Source organism: Anser brachyrhynchus (genome assembly GCF_964034855.1).
Source record: "Anser brachyrhynchus genome assembly, chromosome: 3".
NCBI classification, from domain to species: domain Eukaryota; kingdom Metazoa; phylum Chordata; class Aves; order Anseriformes; family Anatidae; genus Anser; species Anser brachyrhynchus.
In genome coordinates this window covers 95876907-95901007 of record NC_137696.1, presented here as the reverse complement: position 1 = coordinate 95901007, position 24101 = coordinate 95876907, and the positions used below count along the sequence as shown (strand labels likewise).

General features: G+C 34.3%; 1 protein-coding gene across 11 annotated transcripts in view; it reads left to right on the top strand.

Moving 5' to 3' along the window:
• Positions 1–24101, top strand: part of ADGRB3 (adhesion G protein-coupled receptor B3) — a 470566-nt gene that overhangs the window by 274410 nt on the left and 172055 nt on the right. For all 11 annotated transcript variants that reach the window (XR_013948141.1, XR_013948142.1, XR_013948143.1 and 8 more), the window contains 4 exons: positions 5893–6039; positions 6790–6865; positions 12707–12809; positions 18586–18629. Coding sequence is in view for 8 of the 11 variants with exons in the window: in XM_080584111.1 (XP_080440237.1) it covers positions 5893–6039; positions 6790–6865; positions 12707–12809; positions 18586–18629 (370 nt within the window). In the remaining 3 variants the exon portion in view is untranslated. The remainder of the gene's footprint in view (positions 1–5892; positions 6040–6789; positions 6866–12706; positions 12810–18585; positions 18630–24101) is intronic.

Genomic DNA, 24101 nt, shown 5'->3' with positions numbered 1-24101 from the left:
TTCCATACCATCTGACGTCATGCTAAACAATATATAGGGGTGGCTGGCCGGGGTGGGGGGGCCGGCTGCTCGGGAATAGGCTGGGCATCGGTCAGCGGGTGGTGAGCAATTGCATTGTGCATCACTTGTTTCTTACACATTATTATTATTAATACTATTATCATTATCACTATTATTATTATTATTGTTATTATTATTTTCCTGTCTTAATAAACTGTCTTTATCTCAACTCACCGGCTTCACTTTCCCGTTTCTCTCCCCCATCCCAGAGAGGGAGGGGGGAGGGTGAGCGAACGGCTGTGTGGTGTTTAGCTGCCAGCCGGGTTAAACCACAACAGTAATATATATGTCTAGTATGCTGTCAATGGACAGTCAAAAAAGGACAGGAAAAGAGCAAACAATATTGTTAAGATGTTTAGCCATTCTCTGTTACCTGTGGCTGAAATTCAATCAAATTCAGAGTTCTTGTTTCTTGCTCTGACAGGGAGTGTTAATTAGAAGTTGAGAACTTGTGCTAATCCTATAGATTTCTGTATCTGTTTTTCCTATTCTGTCAAGGCACTGATGCCTTGTAAAATAATTAATGCTTATTCCTCTGCATTTTAAGAGATTGTAGATTAGGGATCAACATAGCTGCTGTGCTGTAAAGCAGAACAATGCCAAAATGTTATCACTAATTAGAGAAGAGAGAGTCTGACCCAGTGTTTTATTGTCTTTTGTAAATACATGAATACTACAGAATTAAGGCTCAGATTTTGAGCATCTCTTCTACAGGTTTTAAAATTAGAATTTGGGTTCCGTCTTTGATAAGGATATGGATCAAATATTTAATTTAGATTGAGATACAATTTTAAAACCTAAATCTTCACTATGAAAGATAAATTGCGTTTAGTTCATGAGCAAACATCAGTCATTTTTCTTCTATGCTTTTCAATGAACCTGATTTCCTGTTCTAAAGTGATTAATATTATTCAAGGGGGAGATTCTGAAATGTGTTTTATTTTATTTTTTTCAAGAGAAGAGGCTAATGGATGTGTGGGAAAGAAAAGGGAAGATGATTCATGCGACTTATTTGGTTTCTTTATCTTTTATTATTTATCAGTCCAGATCAGTAGATAGACACTAGAAGTTACACTAGGCAGTTTTTAACTCATTCACAGTTATAGGGATCATAGCAATATATTTCAGCTCTTATGTTCTAGACCGTAATCTACAAGGACTCGCATATAAAAGCTATGAAATTTTTATTTCACTCAGAATTTTCTTGACACATTAATTAACCCCTTTCACACTGCTTTAAATAAGCAACTTAAATATCGTTCAAGTATAATTTGTATAATCAGCTTATTTGGATAGTCATGGGAAATTTGCCATTCCTATAAGTAGTCATTAATCAATTCCAAAGAGATTTTACTTTACTCAGCATGTAAGAACAGTTAGTAGTTGCCTATTCTGAAATTTTCAGTAGAGCTGTTGAAAAGCTTGTCTGCAGCTGTAGCATGAAAATGGATTAAAGGCAAATGGAGATTCATTTGTAAGGGATATTAAAAGGAATCAACTAAGGGTCAAAGCAATCGCTAAATTGATTAGACTAAACTACTTAAAGAGATTTTTCTGAATCAAAAATTATTATGGAATCATCAAATGCGTATGTGTTCTTATGTTTAATTGAACAACTGTCTTATAGTTTGTACCAGTGTGCATCAAATGAATATTCAAAGAATTCTAAAAGCCTGGCTATTTCACCTGTGTTCCTGCTTATAGCTAGGCTAGGTTTTCTTCCATCTAAGGTATATAAACTTCACCTTAAATATTAAGAAGTAAGGTTGTGTTGTTTTTTGAATACACCCATTATATTTTACTTCCTAAATTCTTCCAATATTAAATATAGATGTGTACCCTGAACTAAATTCCTTTTTCCTGCTTCTTTATTTTTAACCTTGGAAAGAATATTACAATTGTAACTGAAGGTACAGAGGAGTCCAAACAAAATAGACTGTCCAGAAAAATGAAAGAATGCAATATATTCTACCCCGAAATGTTTCTCTACTGGCTCTAAATTTTCTACCACTAAAACCTGTGGGTGGCTTTTTTATTTCTTGTTACATCAAACCAAAGTTAACTCAATTTCTCCAAATTAGTGCAAGCACCGCATTTTCTTTTATTTTTTGTTTTGTTTTGTTTTGTTTTGTGAGCAATACCTGAAATATCATAGGAATTGTCATAATACAAATAAAAAAGGAAGAGAATTTTCATTATTGTAATGTGGTATCAGATTTGATGAATTGTGTCTACAAGACACGTAAACTATAAGAATGATCTGGGAAGTGTCAATGACAATACTTCTCAGAATTAAGTCTTCAACATAAACAGTTCAACAAGATGTAGTCAAATTAGAATAGAAGAATTAGAATAGAAATTATATCATTAACTGAAATATCTTTGTAGTTGAGAGAATAATGGATGCTGTATATGATATATGTGGAACATTTTTATATTTAAACTTCTTTTACTCAAAATGGCACATGCAAATGTTAATTATTTTCTACTTAGATCATTTTCATTTTTTATTTCCTTTTTCTTCTCTTTTTTCTTTTTTTTTGTTGTACATTTTACTGTTTCATTCTTACTAATATTCTCATCAATATTATTTCCAGTATTATACAACTTCCATGTGTAATAAACAAGCAAAATTCAGCCTCCTGTAGTGCCTGTAAATATCCTCATTGGCTAGTGTTCTCACAAATTCAGGACATGATATTTTGGTAAAGTAATCCAAAAAAAAAAAAAAGTACTACTTTTGTTTTTCCAAAAATGAGAAGAAAAAGGTACTTGTGTGGTAATTGCAGAACTGAATCATTCAGGTCCAAGCATTTGGAGCATCATTTTCTAATACAAATCTTACATAAAAAGAGTAGAATGAAGTGCAAAGTGAATGACGTCATTCTGTCTAATGTATATGTATAACAATTGTAGAAGAAACTAACATTTGAGCTGCTGACATGAGAATGACCTGGCCCCTGAGTTATATACATTCTCTTCTAAAAGACTTATTGATTTTTTATGCTTATAACAAAGTGAACAATTTTCATACTGCAGATTAAAACTGAGTTACAGAATCACCAAATGGTTGAGGTTGGCAGGACCCACTGTACATTGTCTGGTCCAACCCCCTGCTCAAGCAGGGACACCTACAGCAGGTTGCCCAGGACCACGTCCAGATGACTTTTGAAGATCTCCAAGCAGGGACTCTCCACAACCTCTCTAGGCAACGTGTACTAGTGCTCAGTCAGCTGCACAGTAAGGTGCTTCCTAGTGTTTAGACACAGTCTGAGAACAGCAAATCCACTTTTTACAATGGAAATATAGCTGGTCATGCTTCAAGATCTCTTTGAGATGAGATTTAGATTAATCTTTAATAGTATTAGCTTTCTTTTAAAATTAAAATACTAGTCACAGTGACACTGAAGGGGTGACACTGTTTCATGTATACACCTGGCCATGTTATGATGGGCTGAATTAGTTGCTTCTACTTAGAGTCCAGTAAATTACCTTACAAAGGTCAGTGCCTTATATGAGATTAGTAGGCACATATTATTAGAGTAATTCAGCAAAGTGTCTAAAGAATGGCCTAGTGATATACATGGGTCTGTAGAGGCAGTCTTTGTAATCCACAGAGGAAGCATTTTGGCAAACTGCTTTCAATTACTGTTTTAAGTGTGCTGTGTGCACTCTCTATCTATGCAAAAAGCCCAGATCTCCAGGATGTAAAGGTGCTGTCTTCTGTGAAAATAATTACAGACACCTTTGTTCTCTTGGTTTCTGTTTGTGAGTAGAAGAAAATCTTGTCTGAACCATGAATGGGAATATATAGAGAGAGATAATAGATATAGATAGAAGAAATAGATATAGATATAAATATATGTTTGTGTCATGTGATTATGTTTTGTGTTATTTATCACAAATATTTTGTAATCTTTGGTTCTGAGTAGTGCTTAGATACCATGATGAATGTCCCTATTTAAAACATATAGATAGGAAGAATCCAGAGAGGTACTGTCCTAGACCCCCACCCTTTTTTCAGTACTATGGTGGTTTTCTGCTGTACAGAGTGAAATCCACTAAATAACGTTGATTTCCCATTTCAATATAGGGAACTGACACATTAAAGGTGGATGAAATATTAAGGCTTTACTAGCTAATTAGATAGATACTGTGCAAATAATATATATATAGTCTTATACAGACTTTGTTTAATTTTGAAAACTGTGAGTTTAATTTCATTTATGTGTAAAATAAAATAAAATTTTTATTGGATTTTCAGAACTATGGAAAAAAAAAGTCAATTTTTACAATGTTAATATATTCTGTATATCCACTGATTGCATATGAAAGCAATTCATTTTAAGCTCCAGTAATTTAGAAACACCTGAACTCTTCTCCCGCCACACAACACCTGAAATTTCACAAGACTAAGCATCCCTTTAGGGTAGGGAATGTATTTGCCAATTTCAGCCCAGAGGGGATTGTAACTAGAATTGTAAAGCTCTGATGATAGCTTTATAACGGAAAGCCTGAAATAACCTCAAGTACCACCTCACTGATGTGATTCTATAATGCATAACCAGTCTAATTTGGAACTAAGAGTCAGTTATCAGGGAATACATTCATAGAGCTAATGTTGTTAACAACTTAATTTTCCTCATTCCTTGGTTTTGAATTACAGTTTCCTTTCAAATAAAATCCACTGATGAGACACCTAATGGTTTTCTACTTTAATTTTGCTCTTCTGATTGCTTTTATAGTTGTCCACATTGTCTTTATGTTTAGCTCCCTGGTGTAGTCCTGGAAATGAAATCATCACACAGATCAAAGTACAGTCCTGATATCCAAAATCTTCCAACTACATTAGCTTCATCATAAATTGATTAGGAAGAGCATTGCACAGGAAATGATTATCAACATGGCTTACATTAAGAATGGAACTAGTGCTCCAAATGTGTTGTTTGTCATTTCTCTAAGTGTATGTAAACACTTGCAGCCCTAACAGTTCCTTAAAAGTGGTTTGAGTCTTTGTAGACACTGCTAGTGTTGCCATGGAGTCTATACTTAGATTTCACAACAAAGCTAAAAATGATTTCCAGATAATAGAGTTATAAAACAGAAAGAAAATAAGAATGAGTAAACAAAATTCCAGACTGCCTATTATAGGATTTAATACCTCTTTCTTCTTTCCATATCTGTTACAGATATAATAGTAATGTTTGGGGGAAGTTTTGGATTTTTTTAGATGAAAAAATATAGTTAAGAATTCAGAATGGGAATTATTCTTTCAAGGAAAAGAAATCATGTGCTGTACTGCATTATTCTCATTTGTGTAGAAACAATTAGGTCTTTTAATATGTGAATATCTTTAATGCATCTATCTTGAAATTGTGCCTGTGTAGGGAATAAAAGCTCTGTTATTGCTTTATTAGTCTGCATCTAGCAGTTATGTTTCCCAAAACAATTTTCAGCATCCTCCTTTTACTGTCACATTTAATCATTTTAGAATTTACTTTGGAGATACAATTCCTTATGTGTGAATTTCAGGGCATAAGCCACTACATTCAAAAACACATGTTAAGAGAGTTAACCGGATTCTGGTTAACTTGTCTGGCTGACAAATGATAGGATCAGTGCCACATAATTAATCCATTGCAGAACTGCATAATAAACAGAAGATGACACTTTCACTGCTGATTGATGTCCTATAAATTCCTGCTCTACTTGAAATATATTATTAAACTTTTTTTTTTGTTGTTTTGTTTTGTTATCGATGTACTGTTATCACTGTATGGTGCTTTAAAGTATGAAACACACTTTATTTAATTTTGTGATTTCTCTTACTAGTGGCTAGCATTCAGAAGCTTCCTGCTGCATCTGTTCTAACCGACATCAATTTCCCCATGAAAGGAAGAAAAGGAATGGTTGATTGGGCACGAAATTCAGAAGACAGGGTTGTCATTCCAAAAAATATCTTCACCCCTATGTCAACAGGTAAAAAAGCATATCAGTACTTTAATTTTGTGTTGGCTTTAACAAGGGAACTCAGAATATTTGTCTCATAGGACTACTAGATAATATGGAATTGGTTATTTTATTCCTCTCTAAAAGAGAGACAGTACCCACAGCTTATCCCAGAGAGAGGATGGGGCTTAATTTCAGTATCTTGAACAAAAAGTGCTAAAGAAATCCAAGACACTATACCTATGGTGGTATGAGGTGGCCTGAAGCACAGCTCTGCTGAACCTCCTAATGCTTCTCCATCCTGGAAGACTGGGTCTTTCCAAAAGATGGCCTAACTTTTACCAAAAGTTAGTTACCAAAATTTTGCTCAGCAGGCAAATTACCCCGTCTTCAGATCCAGTTTACAAATGCCATTGCAGTGCAGATCTGTAGCTTCAGAAAATTTACTTGCTACTCATTAAAAGCTAAAGACAATCTTTGAGGATACTTCATTATAAAGGTAGATGAACTAGCATGGATGTCATTCCATAGTGATGGATTTTTGAAAATGTGATTTTCAGTGTTTAATCTTTTGATGTATTCCTGACAGTGCTACATCTTTGCGACAGAGTTCCAGGTTATAATTCAAAATGATGATAGTTTATTTAAAATGAAATTTCCACTGGAAAGATAAATGGTATTCATTTTTTTAGTTTAGTTTTTTTTAAGGTTTTTTTTTTCAGTTTTTGACCAAACCTTGGGAGACAGAGGTTAAAAAACTTTTTTCCTTACTCTTTTTAGAACTCGATGAATCAACTGTATTTGTACTTGGAGCAGTGCTGTACAAAAATTTAGAACTCATTTTGCCCACTTTGAGGTAAGAAACTCCTTTACCATAAATACTACATTAATTAATCTAATTCAGTATCATAGCTACACTACATGTCAGGATAAAAGCAAACAATCAAATCAATTGTGTAAAGGCAATGACAGATTTTTTTCTACAATTATTTAATATATGTATATGTACATGTTACATAAAATATGTATATATTTTTGTTTCCTTCATGCTTAGTCATTTGTATGATGGAAATAGCTTTTTAATTAATTTTTTTAATTTATATTTTATATATTCTGCATTAAGCTCAAATACGGAAATGTTCCTTTCAAAGTATGCACACTGACATCAGTTAATGCCACATATAACAGTGCTTCAAACTGTTGTTGATCTGGTCAGTACAAGTGATCTAGCAACAGCATAATGCCTTGGTGTACTAAGCATCTCTGCACCAGTTCTACAGAGGTCTCTACTAGTAGTTTTCCAAGTACATTTTCAGTGTAAGTTGTATTCAGAAGGAACAAGAGAGTTATACTGAGGATCCATTTCAGAAATAAGACATGCATGTGCCTGTGGTTGGGAGGGCTATGCACATAGATAGGGAAATAGGAAGGTTTCGTTTCCCTTTCTCTGTTCTGTACTTGCTGACAGACAATTTGGAAATAAACATTTCCCCCTTTCTCAATTAAGATCATTTCATGGTTCATGACTAGTATCTTATTTCACGTGATAGTTGGTCTTCTATTTTTTGATTTTTTCTTACAGTAAAATAAACTGGTGCATATTGTGTCACAATACGATAACTGTTAATGAACTCACAATAGAAAGGATAATAATTAGAAAGCCACTGGATCATCTTTCCTACTCTATTTCACCAAAACTTCATGAGCTGAAACAAAGGATGGAAAAACAAAAGGTTTTTTTGTCAAACTCCATTTGAAGAAAGAGACTCGGCAAAAGAAAAGAAAAGGAAAAAAAAAAAAAGTGAAAAAGAAACAAACCTTCCCAGTAAAGTTGCAATGTGCTGTGCAGTGAGGAGCTGCAATGCTGGGGATAGAAATCTGTCTCAGGTAGAGCACAATGTGAACAGTGATGTCTTGGCAGGACACCTGGCAGCCCGGGGAGGGCTGGCGAGAGCCATCTATGCCTAGGGCATGGTGTAAATGACAGCTCATCCACTTCTGAAATGTCAGTAAGCACTTTCCATTTGCTGTGCCAGTTCCTGAAATTAGCCAGGAGGAAAGTGATGTTTGTGGGAGATTTTCTGTGTGAGAAATCTCCCATATTCAGAGAAACAGAGCCAAAGGCCTATCATATTTAGCCCTTTTTGTCAGACCTTAGTGACGATATGCTAAACCTAGGAAAGAATTGAGGTTGCCGTGTACCCTTCAAACCTTTATATTGTAAACCCCAATCTGTGATCACGCATCTTCAGCTCACAAAGGCCAACAGTTTTAATTTACAGAAAGCAAGTGTGATCTTTTGAATGCTATATATTTGCTCATACGAACAGTTGTTAAATACATTTATTTCATCTATTAGAAAATTGAGATTTATAGGCCTTACTACATTTTCACTAGAATCAATAGCATCCCAAGTAGCAGAAGTAGGGGCAGAACAGGGACATAAAGTTACAGCTACTTAAGTACTATGGACTTTGGAAATTTTCACCTCAGTTCCCAAATCGTTGCTTTTATCTGTTCTACTTTCATCTGCTTGCTGATTTCCACAGCAAAATTGACCATTTCCCTGTACAATTTAGTTCATAGAGAGGTTTTGTGAGCTTCTAAAGCAAAATGGTCTAATGCTATGTGTATCTATTCATAAATGAAGTCTTTAGAAATTTAAATATGAAGATATCCCACTTGCCTCTGAATATGTTCAGTATTATTTTAATCTAATTCTCAGAGACCCAAGAAAAGGAAAGAAGCACTATTACTTTCTCTTGAATAAGGAATAAATGTCGTGATCAATCTGTAATATAAAAATACAACACATATTCCTGGGTACCTGTAGTCTCATCTTTGTTAGGACTATAGCACCTCAGTACTTCCCTCCACTTCTATCTATAACGAAATTACACTGAAACTTCTACAGCTTACATCTCATACTTCACTGGAAAGTGTATCATGCTGAATTTCTTTGCCTATGGTGATCATATTCAAAATTTGATCTCATGACCTTAAAAGAGTACCTCAAATGCTTTACAGTTCCAAGCAATTCAAACCATTTCAATGTTCATTCAGGCATAAATCTGAATTAGAAAAAAGCTGCAACCATGTTTAGTGTTGAATTTTATGCACTATTAGACTCTTCAGAAAAATTAAAACCACAATGCAAGTTTTAAAGGAATCTTTATGATGGTTTATCGTTTTGCACTCATTCAGAAACATGAACGAGGTGTAGGTTTCCATACAACCCATATGCACATGCCTGGGTTTGGAAAATTTTTATTGCTGTTTGCTTATGTTTTGAAATGAAAAGCTATCATCTGACATTTATTATTATTTATACTAATCTTATTTAATAGTAATAAACATAATTTCATAACCATATTAATGCTGAACATAGTGAAATGCTTCACTACAGGAGCATTACGTATGAGGCAAATACTGTAAAATTTGAAGGGAGGTAACATCTAGTTTTTATGTGATGTGTAAAAGCATGGTAGCTATACACAATGTGAAAATTAAAAACAAACAAAAAACATTTTGGAGACGTATCTCATGTGATACTGCTCTAAATAAAATGATACTTAATTTGTTAATGGTGGGAATAAAGATAAACATAACTATGAATCAAGGTAAATTAAATAACATGGGCTTGTGTTTGAGTTCAAGGGCCATTTACACCTTGACAATGTGATAAAAGGTGATTTCTACTGGCCACAGTTGAAAATCCAGAAAGCTTTATCATTTCCCATGGGACTTTAGTCTCAGTTTTTGCTGGAGTTAGGGTGGAAGTAAAATAAATGTTTAATTATATGAAACCTGTTTATTGTGGTTTTCAGAAGAACAGAGGTGACACATTCCCATACATTCATTAATAATAGCACTACGAAGCTAGAAAGCTTCTTCATTAGCAGAAGGAACATTTTTGCTTAAAATAAAAAAAAAAACAAAACAAATCAACAACAACAAAACCTCTCAGGATATTACTATGTATCTTTAGGGGAAAGCTTTCAAAGCACCTAGTCACAGAGTCCCCATCTGGTACATCACAGGTGTTCTGTGAATAAAATGAGGATTTCATTATCTAAGATAGACTATATGATATATTTCATAACCTCGAAAATTAACTGTTTTAGCACATGGACTTAATTTTTCTTGTTTTTATTAGCATAGAGTCTGTTAACAATAAGTCTTGTAAACACAGTGTGAGATGAGAACTTGGCAATTATATTAATCTAAAACTTTCTGAAAAAAAATGAATTAATTCAACTGGTATGTGTAAATTATTCAAAGAATTTGTCAGGATTATTTAACACAAAATGCTAAGGAAGAGAATGAAAGGAATTTTTTTTTTCTTACAAAAAAAAAATTCCTCCTTAGAAAAATAGAATAGTTATTTTCTTTCCATGCACAAGTAACTAACTATATTTGATTCTATTCCCTAATATACTTTTCTGTATTGCTCTCTTCTTGTAATGTCAACCAGATATTTTCTTAATATTGAAATATTTAATATTTTGAGCACTACAGACTGCCTATTATTTCCGTATCTCTTGCATCCTTGAACATGTAAATAATATTGTTAGATTCAAAGAAAATTGATTCTCAGTGCAATAGTCATTTAAAAATATTATAATTATTCTCCTGGGCACTCTGAAGGAATTCACAGCATATTGCCATATAGTAGGATAGTTTTTAACTTTTCCTTCAACAAATAAGATCAAATAAATTATCAGTGATTTTGCTGTATTAAGCTTTTTTTGCCTGCCACTTATACAAGCACCTTATTTTTCCTGCTCTAATTAACTGAAATGTTCTCTTTCTCCATATGAAACATCATTCCTAGCCCTCTCCTTCGGATGCTGTAGAGCCAAAAAAGCCCTTAATCTTCCCTAGGTCAGCCAATGTGCTTTGTTAGACTGAGGATGGAGTACCTCAAGCAGTATATTACTTTGTAGCATTGCTGCTATAGCATCTGTAATTTTTCTGTAATATATACAATAGTCACAAATTGAACTAAAATTTCCTTCATATTGTCTTGAGACAGGAACATGCCTTATTTTTAAGTTCATTTTTTCTTAAGCAATGTAGAGTCATTCTTAAAAGAAATGGAAATCTGAATTTCATTTCACATATAATCAATATGTATACCCTGATATATATCTAAAACAAACAAACAAAAACAAACAAACAAAAAACCACTCAGAATATGTACCCTGACAGAAAAACAGCTATCTAAAATAACTCCATTTTATTAATATTGTTATTAATTCAGATCTGAAAAACAAAACAAAAAAAAAAAAAACACTAGAGGAGCGGCTCTGGTAATTCTTCCAGTGTTTACTTAATCAAACTTTGTTATCTTGAAGAAGAAGAAGAAGAAGAAAAAGAAGAAGAAGAAGAAGAAGAAGAAAGAAGAAGAAGAAGAAGAAGAAGAAGAAGAAGAAGAAGAAGAGGAAGAAGAGGAAGAGGAAGAAGAAGAAGAAGAGGAAGGAGAAGAAGAGGAAGGAGAAGGAGAAGAAGGAGAAAGGATATAAGAATATTGATAATACATTATAATTACATCAAAACTACCTAGTTTCTTCTTTGATAACATCTTCCTATGGAAATGTCTTTCTGTGAGGTTTTATTTTTCTTTCTGTGTGATCGGAGAAAGTGTGTCTCTGTTGAAAACAGCACTATATACAAATGAAATATCATAAGGAACACCAGAAACAGTCAGTCTGAAGAAGCAAGGATCGAAGACGTGAAAATTATGTCATGACGATATGCCTGTACTAACATAACCTTGACAATACTAATTCTGTCCTAGATAGGTAGCTACAAAATATACTAATTCATGTTTAACCTAAAAAGAGATATTGATGAGGAATAAGAACTTAAGAGAAAATTATTATTTTGAGTAAACTGTATTATATTATTACTATATATAATATTATATAATTATTTGTACATTATTATATAATAATTGTATTATTATTATATGGTGATTATTATATAATTATTGTAATTTGATACAGTTGTATTATATAGAGTATTGTACAGTTATTATATGTAGAATATTATAACATGAAACCAAATCTAATCTGACTTATCTGAGGAAAAAAAAAAAAAAGATTGCCTTTGGTGGCATTTCACTTAGGACAAAACTACAGATTATAGTTTAAAAATATTTAGATGGTGAAGTTGCCCACTTATATACCAAATGCAATGATTTTTCAAACATTGGAAATAGGTATTTGTTTTTATGAGAACGGAATCAACAGAACTGTAGGCTCTCCCATTGCACACATCTAACTTTAGTTAAAATTCAGAAAAAGAGGCCAACACAGCACTCTGAAAGAAAAATGACTCTCTCCTATAAAATGTGACTAGTAGGTCTACTTTGAGAAAAGTGAATGATATGCACTCAACCATTGACAGAATGTCTGTGTCATCAATGTGCCCTTCTAATTAGTAAATCATATTTTACTGACTGGCATTTCTGCCACCATCATTGCTTGTCAGACTTTATAGTGTCAGTTATGGTACCTAATGAGTGACAGTTTTTACCATTTCTGAACAAATATGTTTTCTCCCTGAATATTTGACAACTAAAGTAATGGAAATTAACCATGAGACTCTTGAATGTTATACTAGCAGCTTCATTTAGCAATATTAAGCTAAAGCTTCCATGTTTATATGTTTGTTGTATTTTTTTCCCCCACAGGAATTTTACAGTTGTTAATTCAAAAATCATCGTTGTTACTATACGACCTGAGCCTAAAACTACGGATTCTTTCCTAGAGATAGAACTAGCTCATCTGTCTAATGTAAGTACAAAGACATACTCTTCCAGGAGTATGTATCGGGTCATGCAAAAGAAAGAAGCAAGATTGATTTAAATATCACATCATAAAACCCAGTAAAACTAACAAATTCAAGCCCAGGAATAGTCTAATGTATTTTGAAGAGAAAATACACTTGTTTCATGCATGTGTATATGCAAAAGAAAATTAATTTTTGTTCTTTGGGTTTTGAGGTCTTCATTTAAACAGTAATTTGTAAGAAAACTCTTCATTAACTGCTTTGATGGTTAAACTGAAGATGTAGTATTGTGCTGAATGTTTAACCTTTTGTTCCCTGCATAGTCCATAGAGCTACATAGTGCTTCAGGACTTTTCTTATTTTCTTTCATTATTTTATACTTAAAAGCCAGTTGGTACCTACCCTGTTGTAGCAGACTGAAAAAAGAAAAATGCTCCTGTTCCAACTTAGGTTGTCTCTTATAAATGTATGAGATTTTTGTGCAATTATTTTTAATTTAGTACTTTTTGTCCTTTAGTTTCATCTTTAAAATGTTTTAAAACTGAAAAGGCATTCTATGTCTAACTAGATATAAATAATAATAATAAAAAATTAACAGTTTCTCTACCTGCTGTCAGCAATCCCCCTGCAGCCAAAGGGAGAATAAAATATATATTTTGCATTAAAAAAATTGTCATGTATGTTATTGGGGAAAGTATGTTATATAATAAAGATGGGAGTATTTTATATGAAGGCATAGCAAAGAAACTGTTTATATCACTATGACATAGAATTTACTTTAAATAAACTCATAAACTCACAATTAGAAGACACTTACTAGAGCTTTATTACATAATATTGTTTTACAAAGGACTGTAAAGCTATGATCTTTTGTTATGAACAGTTGCCCAAGGCCTTACATAGTTTCAGTCAGTAGCAAATTTGGACTAGTGTCTCTGGGCAAAGGTATGATGAAATCTCTTTGAACTCTAGATCTTTAATTGCATTTTACTCCAGAGTAGGAGACAGACTGTTTTACCATCAATGCTAAATATGACCCACCATTCAGTTCCCAGAAAAAAATTATATTACAAAGAGCATCTCAGTGAAATTTATTGTAGCCTGCAAGCAGTAAATAAAAAAGGAATAGAGGTGAACATAAGCTGATCTGACTCCTACCTGTAGTACCTCTCAGTAAGATTAGAATTTTATTGATGACAAATTGTGGAAATTTTGCTTTTTTTTTTTTTTTATGGTTCTCTGCTTCTGTTTATTTTTAAGATATTTTAGAGTTGTTTTTTTCTTTTTTGAACCTAAGTTACATCATCTATATTAAAATAAAATCTCAGTCTCTAATATTACTTCTGTACCTATCAGAAGAAGAAAATTTCAGTGAAACTGAAATATGTATACTCCAAAGTAGATCACAAATTAATCCTACAAAAAAACACTTTTGAAATAAAATATTTGATCTTAAAAGATCATTACTGAGGAGAGTTTAGGGTATTTCTCAATTCTAGATTTTAATTTCTACTATTTTTACAATGATTGTGGAACTAGTACATGGGGTTTAGATAAGGAATATTGGAGAATGACTTCTGTAGTTTGAAATTGGGACAACTACTCACAAAAATGAAGAGTAGCAGGTAGGAGAAAAATAAGATTGTAGTCACTTATGCTAGATAAGAAATTCAAACTAAACAGATAAGCAAACAAACAAACAAAAAACAATGCTAGTAAGCTGCATATCAGCATGAACATACTGCTAAGTCCAACACAAGCTATTGAAACAAGCAGTACACAAGCAAGGCTAGAGTAAAAAGAAGCTGAACCACTGTCCCCATGAGCCGAAATTCTGGAAAATTCTTAAAGAGTGATAGGTTGTTTTGTTTTTTGTTTTGTTTTTAATCCCTTTGAATAAGCTATAGAGCAAGCTTTTGCCAAGTTTCAAAATCATGGAAATGAGATGAATCTTCATTGTTACAAAAGGTCAGTTTAGAGACACCTTGCTCTGTCAACCTTTTGGTAAGAGAAAACTAATGACTATTGTATTAGCTCATGTCTTGACAACACAAAAACAAAATAACCTTGAAAATGAATATCAGAGCCAATTCCTTTGACCTTTTGTTTCTGTTCTTGTCCTATAATTTAATCCAGAGAAGCAGCAAGTATTTAGAACAGATTCTTATTCCTTAGATGTACATGGTGCATTTATGTGCAAACCCGATCCACCTAGTAGTTGGATAGGCAGATACACTGACAAAATATTGGTCTAGAAAGTCTGAGAAGGGAAACCAGTTTTACAATTTTAGTTACTTTAAATGTTTAGTGACTTTTCTATTCAAGGCATAACCTCCATGATGCGACACTGGTTTTTAAAAAATGAGGCTGTGTATGCATTGAAACATTATTTTATAGGTTTGGGTGTTTGTCACCTTTTGTGAGATGAAAACAAGAGTTTATCTAATTAAAACATCACAATGGAAGAAGCTTTGAATGTCACATACAGAAATTAAAATAAAACTATTACTGTATTCTTAGAGTTTGAACATTATATATTAATGACTGAATAATCATGATGTCAATTAAATAGACTAATTATTAAACAGAAAATAAAATCCTGATATTTTCTTTCATGTGCTTTTTTGGAATGTCTCTTATTATTATTATTTTCGTTCTTTTCAAGCCTTTGTTCTTGAAATGCTTTTCACTGTAAAATAGTTTGTTTTCAAATGAATTTAATGATGAATTTTTAATCAACCTCTAGAGTGTGCCTATATAGGAATATACCCACACATTTGCTCATCCACCTCCCTTCCCACTGACTAAATTACTTTGATAAGAGATTATGAAATAAGATGAACACAGTTACTTAATAAGATTTAATATCTTTAATTTAAATTTGCATTCAAATATTAATTTATTCAAAATTTATCATCATAGCTTTGTTTTATAACAAAATTAGCCAGTATATTAATAGAAAGAGAGTATTATTTTGGGGGAGGAAGTGTAAATCCTAATTCCATGTGCTATTTAGAATATAGCATGATATTATGTTTAGCAGATAAATTAAAATAGTAGAGCATAGTGAGAAAGTGAGTTGCAATGCATTATTTAGCAAACATTATTGTTCTCTACATATGAATGTGATGATATTCTCTAAATATGAATGTGATCACATTTCTCCAGTAGTTTGATCAAAGAGATCCTGAAGTCATCTTTTTAAAAACTGCACAATTCAAACAAAAGCTCTATTTGCTCCAGATAGAATACGAACTCTCACCTTCTGCCAGCACTGAATTTTACTCCAGGGACTCTAAAGTAACAAGCCAGCAGCAGCATAGAACATCAAGTTTTCAATAAAACTGAAAACCCTGGCTACAAAACACTGTTGGCGTTGTGCTGCATAGCTGTCAAAGTTGCCAATCACATCTCAAAAGTTCAGCTTTATATGCCAGGAAGAGATATATATGCATACACACTCACATACATATGTCTATTTTTGATATATCCAAGTCCTGTTCTGAAGTTTATAAATCAATACTGCAGCAGTCATAAACGTTAATGGACACGGTAGCTGGTTCCTTAGCTTCAGCTAAGTAATTAACTGGCAAGAGCTGTGATGAAAGATCACTGCCTTAGCAGAAAAGGGTGGCTGATGGAGGTAGCTCAAAAACAGAGGTATGAGACATTGCCAGGAAGTCAGACCCAGAAGAAGCATGTAAAAGAGAGTAGAAGATTAAGGGTGAAGAAAATAGGAAGACAGGCTCCTTGTGGTCCTTGCAGTGCTTGAAGGATATTTGATGAGAGTATCAAGAAAGGAAGAAGTTCTGAGAGGCTGTTTTGCCCTTGCAAACTTCCGTGGCTGGCAGAGCAAGTACTCGTAGAAGAACCTCTTAAAGAACAGTCGTAATATTTATCCTGTTTTCCACGGTTCTGTTTAATAACTGCAATAGCAAAACATACTTTTCTTTTTTTATATATTTGAATACATTTCAGAATACAAGCAGAGTGAAGTGTATGAATTGACAGCAGCAAAGTTTGCATTTTATTATGTAATATTTCCCTCTGTTTTTCAGATGTTTTCATAATGGACTTCCCTTTTGCTCTCATTTTTTTCTGAAAGTATTTTTGTATTATTTATACATACACTTACCTAGCATAAACTATATGATACCTGCTGCTGGGCCTCAGGCCTCGCTTCTCAAATATGCAGTTTATTATTACTACAGTTTAGTTATAATAGCACTTGTAAAAATATACTTATAGCTATATCAAATTGCAAATAGAATTTCTTCACTCAGGATACAAATTAATGATCTTTAAAATAAAATAAAATAAAATAAAATAAATAAAAATATTAATTCTGCATGATCATTTCATTTTTTCTTAATTCTTATTCTTCTGTATTCTTTTCTGTCTAAGTATCTGAAATCTTTTAGCTAATGATCAGGACCTGGTGTCTGAATCTTAATGTATCTGCTGTTTGGTGTTTTGTCCCGTGTCCCCCACCCCCCTCCTCTTCTTTATATTATAAATACTTCAGGGAATGGAACAAATTTTATTTATGTTTCTACAGTAATATGTTAATGTATAGTGCCATAAGTATATGCTGGTTTTATATATTTATACTGTACTCATAAAATTCAATGCAGTCAACAAAATACTGAAGTAGAGGATGAAAATTTCGCTAAAATACCTCTGATAGAGATATCTTCAGAAGGACCTTTTTCATCTTTGATGAAAAGTTGAATTTAAATATTTAATAAATTTTAACTTCACAGTTAAAACTTGTCATGGTATTTTACTATAAATAATATACTTTTCAGAATAAAATAGTGAGGTATGCTTTGTCTGTAAAACTCTACTTTTACTGTACCAACACTGTTCATGAGAGAACTACATTAGCATTGACATAAGAACATATCATAATCCGTTTCTTCAAATCACTTGTGATTTTATTAAACATATATTTTTCTGTATTGTTTATCTATATCGTTCTGACTTCTGGGAATAACTAATGTTTACGATGAACAGGAATATAATTTTTTGGGTTTTAGCTAGTTAAGAACTTCTAAATCAATTTAGGTTTTGATAAAGGAAGATTTACAGGATTAAGGACAAAACTTGAAGTTTAATTTTGTCTCAACTCTTCATAGGCAGCAAAATAAATATTAGTAATTAAAGACAATTCCGTTTCCTAAAACATTACCCACAGCTTAACGATGTGTAGTAAGCCTAGATTCCTATCCTGTTCTACATCAATTCAAAAAATCTACCACTGACTTCAAAGGGATTTGAACTGACATTCCAGTAAAGTTCAAGGAAAAATAAAAAGTTTGAGGAAAATGCTCTGCTGATTTAGGCCCCAAGTGACAAATGAACTTGGGTATTGAATGTGAAGTTCCGGAATCTAGACATATTGCCCAATATTTGCTTAGTACTTTTGAAGTCATTACTGTTTCAACATCCATGTCCCCCAGAGACCTAAAGTTCTGCTTCTAAACACAGCAATGATCATTCAAGTTGTCTTTTAACAGGTTAACTCTCATCTCATATTTCAGTTCAACTGGGATATACCAAATGGACAACTTAATGCTTACCTTACCTAACAGACAATACAGCAGCTATTCTGAGGTTCAAGTGCTTTTTAGGACTCCAACAGAATTAACCTTTCGCAATTCCAGTGACATCAATTCATCAGAACAGAAGTGTGATCTGCAAGAGATCCAAATAAATGTTTAGGTCAAGCATGTTTTCTTGTATACCAGTAACTAATGGGTTTGTCTGTTTGCTTTTCAGGGCACATTGAATCCATACTGTGTGCTGTGGGACGATTCAAGAACGTAAGTGACAGATGTTTGCTTATATTACTATGGTTCAAATATTATATCGTGCCTAGCAATATTTAAGTACACAATCAGTAAACAGGTTGGGATGAGAGCAGGGAAAATGAACCTTTCGCAGATTGCAAGTACTCGATTCTCCTGTCATATGGCTTCCTTTCAGCAGCTATGTAAATTGAAGTAATACAATATCTCACCAGAAACAGATTACTCACATAGTAATTTCAGTCTGCCCTTTCAAGATTAAAATGAGGGTGTCTGCAAACCATAGTTCTGTGCTATGGTAGCCGCTGAGCAACAGGCAAGTGGGTAACTGATCAGACAGGTAACTAAAGAATGTTCCCATTTCTGTTACTGCAGGGATAAATTTTCAGTTTTTCATTTTCAAGTGTGATACCCACAGCAATCTTCATTTTAGCTGGTGCAAATTTTCATTTTTCATTTAATAGAATATCTTGTAAACTGAGTAATGAAAGCTTGCTAGCAGTCTTCTGCTACTTTTTTCAGTGTGTGCCTCTTTCATAGGAAAACAGAAAACATTACTATAAAGAAGTAGACCAGTACAATCAGTGTAGTTTAGGGAAAAAAAATCCATGTTTACACAGTTGTAGTTTCCTGCATTATTCTTTCACTGCAAATCTCCCATGAAAGGCAAGGTAAACTTTGCCTTAATACAGATTAAGTGTTTCATAAAAGGATACTTATGTGATTGCCATAATAATTTTTTTAAAAGATAATGTTGTTTTTCTTGCCCAGGTATATTATATACGTCTCATTCTACAGAACCTTTTACATTGTTAGAAGTTGTATGCCTGTGACTTTGTGAGTGGTTTTATCCTTCAGACTAGGTTTAAATCAGTACACTGATGACTTGCCAACAGCGCAATAGTACATAAATATGAAACTTTGGGCATGAAAATAATTTCAAATACAAGTAGTACTATGGTCTATGACAATAAAAAAGAATCATAACACAGTTATTTACCAGCAATATTGTAATGTTCCATTTCTGTGTGGAAAAAAAAAAAAAAAAAAAAAAAAAAACAGGAATTTGAACATGTTCTTTGTTTCCTCTCTACAATGTTTTGATTTCACAGTGCTTTATTTTTTTATATTTTTATTTTTTACATGTGTTGCTTTAAGCACTGTGTGAGAACACAGTGTAGAGCACACGCTTCAGTTTCACTGCTCCAGTACAAAATATTAAAGGCATATTTCCATGGGATTAGATTATGAGGAAAAAAGAAAAAAAAAAGTATGTTGTGTATTTTGATTGTGATTAAAAGATTACATGGAGGAATTTGGGATGAATGTGTGGAACAACCACAAACAAATGCTGTGTCTTCTGATCTTGCCATTTGTTTTGCATTAATTGTCTTATTATTGTTTATAGAGATGTTTAATGCTACACATATGTACTGTTTTCAGTATGCTTCAGAACCTGAAAAAGAAAATTAAACATCTCAAATCTACATAAAGTAGTCAGATTTTGAGAGAGAATCTTATACTTTTGTATACTGAATTCTTCACTCAGAGGGTGGTGAGGCCCTGGCACAGGTTGCCCAGAAAAGTTGTGGATGCCCCATCCCAGGAGGTGTTCAAGGCCAGGTTGTCTGGGGCTTTGAGCAACATGATCTAGTGGGAGGTGTCCCTGCACAATGGGGGGGGTTGTCATTAGATGATCTTAAAGGTCCCTTCCAACCCAAACCATGCTATGATTCTATGAAGATTATATTTTCTAGTCATATTATTTAATAGTAGCTATTGCAGATGTTCAAATATTTCATGTATTAAAGGTATTCTTGGTGATGTATCTATTATGAAAAGTGATAAGAGCCATCAAATATTCACAATACGATATGATGTATCAGTAAGTTCTGAAAGGACACCACTGGCATATGTTTTACACATGCATATGTGTTATTTTATGAGCATACCTGAGGAAATAGCAAGACCAAAATTCTACTTTTTTTTTCCATCTCTTGGTAAAAGGTTCATAATGTTAGCCATCAGAGCATTAGAAGATTCATAACTTTATTTTTGTAAATTTTACTGTTGTTGTTCTGTAACATTGTATTTACTCCAGAATATTTCAGAATATTTATTCTGACACCAAGAGTTTTAAATTACCCTGAAAGCTCCCTAATGTTGAACAGGTTCCTATCATTCAGGAATCTTAAAAAGCAAATATGTAGAGGACTATACAGCTAGCCTTGTGGCTTGTTTTACTCTTATTTTTTCCACTTTTTTCTAAAGCCTCAGGAGTTATCCACTCTCAGCAGCAGGCAACTGGATTTGATGGATTAAAAGCCATCATGCTATTAATCCATGTTGCAAATCCCAAAGATCTGTACTGTGCTTGTGCCCTTCCAAACCAGGTGATTTTTGCATAACCAGAATTTGGCAAACATTTTGGAAATAACCCAACAACAACAATAACAACAACAAAAAAATAGTCTACTTTTAGTTGAAGGTACTTAACTAATCAGTAACTATGCTTTTTTTTTTTTTAATTAAATGCTTTTCAGATGAAAAGTATATTTTTTATTGGCAAATAGTTTTTGCCACTTTTTTAACCTCTATGTCTTTATCTGCACAATCTGCAAGCCTGAACATGAGCCAGCACTGTGTCCACGTGGCCAAGATGGCCAACAGCATCCTGGATTGTATCAGCAATAGCGTAGCCTGCAGGACCAGGGAGGTGATCGTCCCCCTGTACTCTGCTCTGGTGAGGCTGCACCTCGAGAACTGTGTTCAGTTTGGGGCCCCTCACTACAAGAAGGACATTGAGGCCTTGGAGTGTGTCCAGAGAAGGGCCATGGAGCTGGTGAAGGGCCTGGAACACAAGTCTTGTGAGGAGCGGCTGAGGGAACTGGGGTTGTTGAGTCTGGAGAAGAGGAGGCTCAGGGGAGACCTTACTGCTCTCTACAACTACCTGAAAGGAAGGTGTTGGGAGCTGGGGGTTGGCCTCTTCTCACAGGTAACTAGTGATAGGACTAGAGGGAATGGCTTCAAGTTGCACTGGGGAGGTTCAGGTTGGAAATGAGGAAACATTTTTTCTCAGAAAGAGCAGTCAGGCACTGGAACGGGTTACCCAGGGAGGTGGTGGAGTCACCGTCCCTGGGGGTGTTCAAGGAAAGATTGGACGTGGTGCTTAGGGACATGGTTTAGTGGGTCACATTGGTGGTAGGTGGATGGTTGGATCAGATGATCTTGGAAGTCTTTCCCAACCTTAATGATTCTATGATTCTATAATTCTATTATTTGTTAGTTCAATTCTTCTCCAACAGCAGGGGAAGTTTTGTGTACCTGAGGTTTGGTCATGCTTCACAGGAGACTGGTTAGTGATTAACAATTCCTTATTATCCACCCTTGAACAGAGTTCTGGATCTGTGAGCTTTTTGGTCACACCATATCTTCAAACCTATTCTACTGACATTGCTATGTGTGACTATGTGGTCACCTGAACTTTGGCAAAATCAGTTAGTCCATTCTTTTTATGAAATTGAGTAATTTTCCCTGATATGATATTTTATAAAGTTTTCCACTTATTAAGCTTGTGCCTGTCCACAGGCAGCTAGACAAATATGTCTACAATATTGATACTGGGCAACTAAAAAACGCATCTTATGTGTTATAAAGAATAATTTCAAATCCAGTAATTCATTGTGTTGCTTCAGTTTACTTTCCCCAGATATATAATGCTGTAACGTCTGTGCTGGTTGCAAACAGTCTGTTTGTGAGGCCTTGTGTTTTCTCTAGTATTGTACCTTCCCTATGTGAAGCTAGTAGCATCAGTGCTATGAAAGGTGGTGTTTTTGTGGTTTTGTTTTGTTTTGTTTTGTTTTTCCATGGAAATCTGAGTGATATTTCTTCCATTCGTTTCAGACAATGTTCTTCTACATGTTGTCCTTTAATAAATTGTAAGATACTGAATGCTTTTCCTTTCAGTGCCTGGGAAAAATATGTGGGATATTAGTAACTGACATTCAGAGGAGAAAAAATTTAGTTCCTTAAACCAAGAAAAAAAATCAGGAAAGAACTGTACCTTTTGTGGTTTGTGTTGTCTGGCATGAAACCTGTCTGGCATCTCTGTGGTCAGGAACTGCTTACGATAAATTCATTCCAGTCTGTGAGACCACAAAGAGAAAGAAAGGAAGCTGGACAGGTACGAGGGCTGTACTTTTGGTTTTATCTTACAACCAAAGTTCTGAAAGTTTTTCTCCTTTTTCTCCTACCTCTCTGGAAAAGAAAAGAAGGGAGAGGGAGACAGCAGAGAGAGTCACAAACAGCCAGGAACCCAATGGCTCGGGGCCTCCTCACCCAGGAGCCTCAGGGACCAGCCTTGCAGTTCTTTACAGAAGTTCCTTGAGGAGTATGAATCACAGTTTTCAGCCTCACAGGAGCAGCCCATGCCCCCTGAGCTGTTGTTTCCTCTGTAGTGTGTTACTCACAGCCTCTTTTGCTGGAACTCTGCCATGTTGTTTAAGAGAACATTCATGGGCTGGGGAGCTGAGTACCAGCACCTCTATATTTAATTTTACCACTCTTTCCATGCGTTTGTCACCATGTCGCACCTAAATCTTAGCCATATCACTGTCAGTGTTCTTTTCCTAGTGTTGCTTTACTTCATGTAAGTCTGGGCAAGGTTGTGTAAACCCAGGGGTTCAAAGAATCCTTATATGCATACATAAATTTCCATTTTAATAATGCCATTTTGTGTGGCAGTTTTGTAGGCTCTATGAATAGCTCTCTTGAATGCCTTCTGTGATGCATGAATCTGTGACCATAACATGTGAAGCCTTAGGACCTATGAAAGTTTGGCCTGGTAAATTTAGTCATTTGTCTTAGTGCGTCCAGCCTTTGGATTCAAGACCCAGAGTGCAGAGTTCACAACACAGTAAGAAGCTGGAAGCTTGATGCCACAGTACTGAGCACCACAAACATCACACACAACACTCAGCTAGCACCACATGCCACAGGGGCGTGGAAGATGGAATGGACTCATGGGTCACTAGAATGAGGTGACATAATCGCTATGATTAGCAGTGATCACTAACCCATTATCAAAACAATGCAGCTGGTTTGTTCTTTTAGAAGCATGTTAGGCATAATGCGGGCACGTGCTCTCTGCAGGAAAGTATCAGTTGTTGCTGTTGCACTCCACAGCTGTATGTGGTGCAACATAACATCTCACAGCACTGAGTAAAGAAAGGGCTTTTAGGATTCTGGGGCTCTTTTCTGCCAGTTGCTGCAGAAGGATGTTATAACAGTATGACAGCCTTTTATTTGTCCATATGTGTGCTTATAGCAGTTTGTGCCTGATGAATATACAGTTGGCAGTAATACAATGCAATGAGCTGAAAATTTTAATACTACAAGGATTTTGACCTCATTCAGTCTTAGTTTAGGGACAGTGGAAGGTCTGGTCTACTCTTTTTTTTTCCCCACTTCCATACAAATTTACAGTGA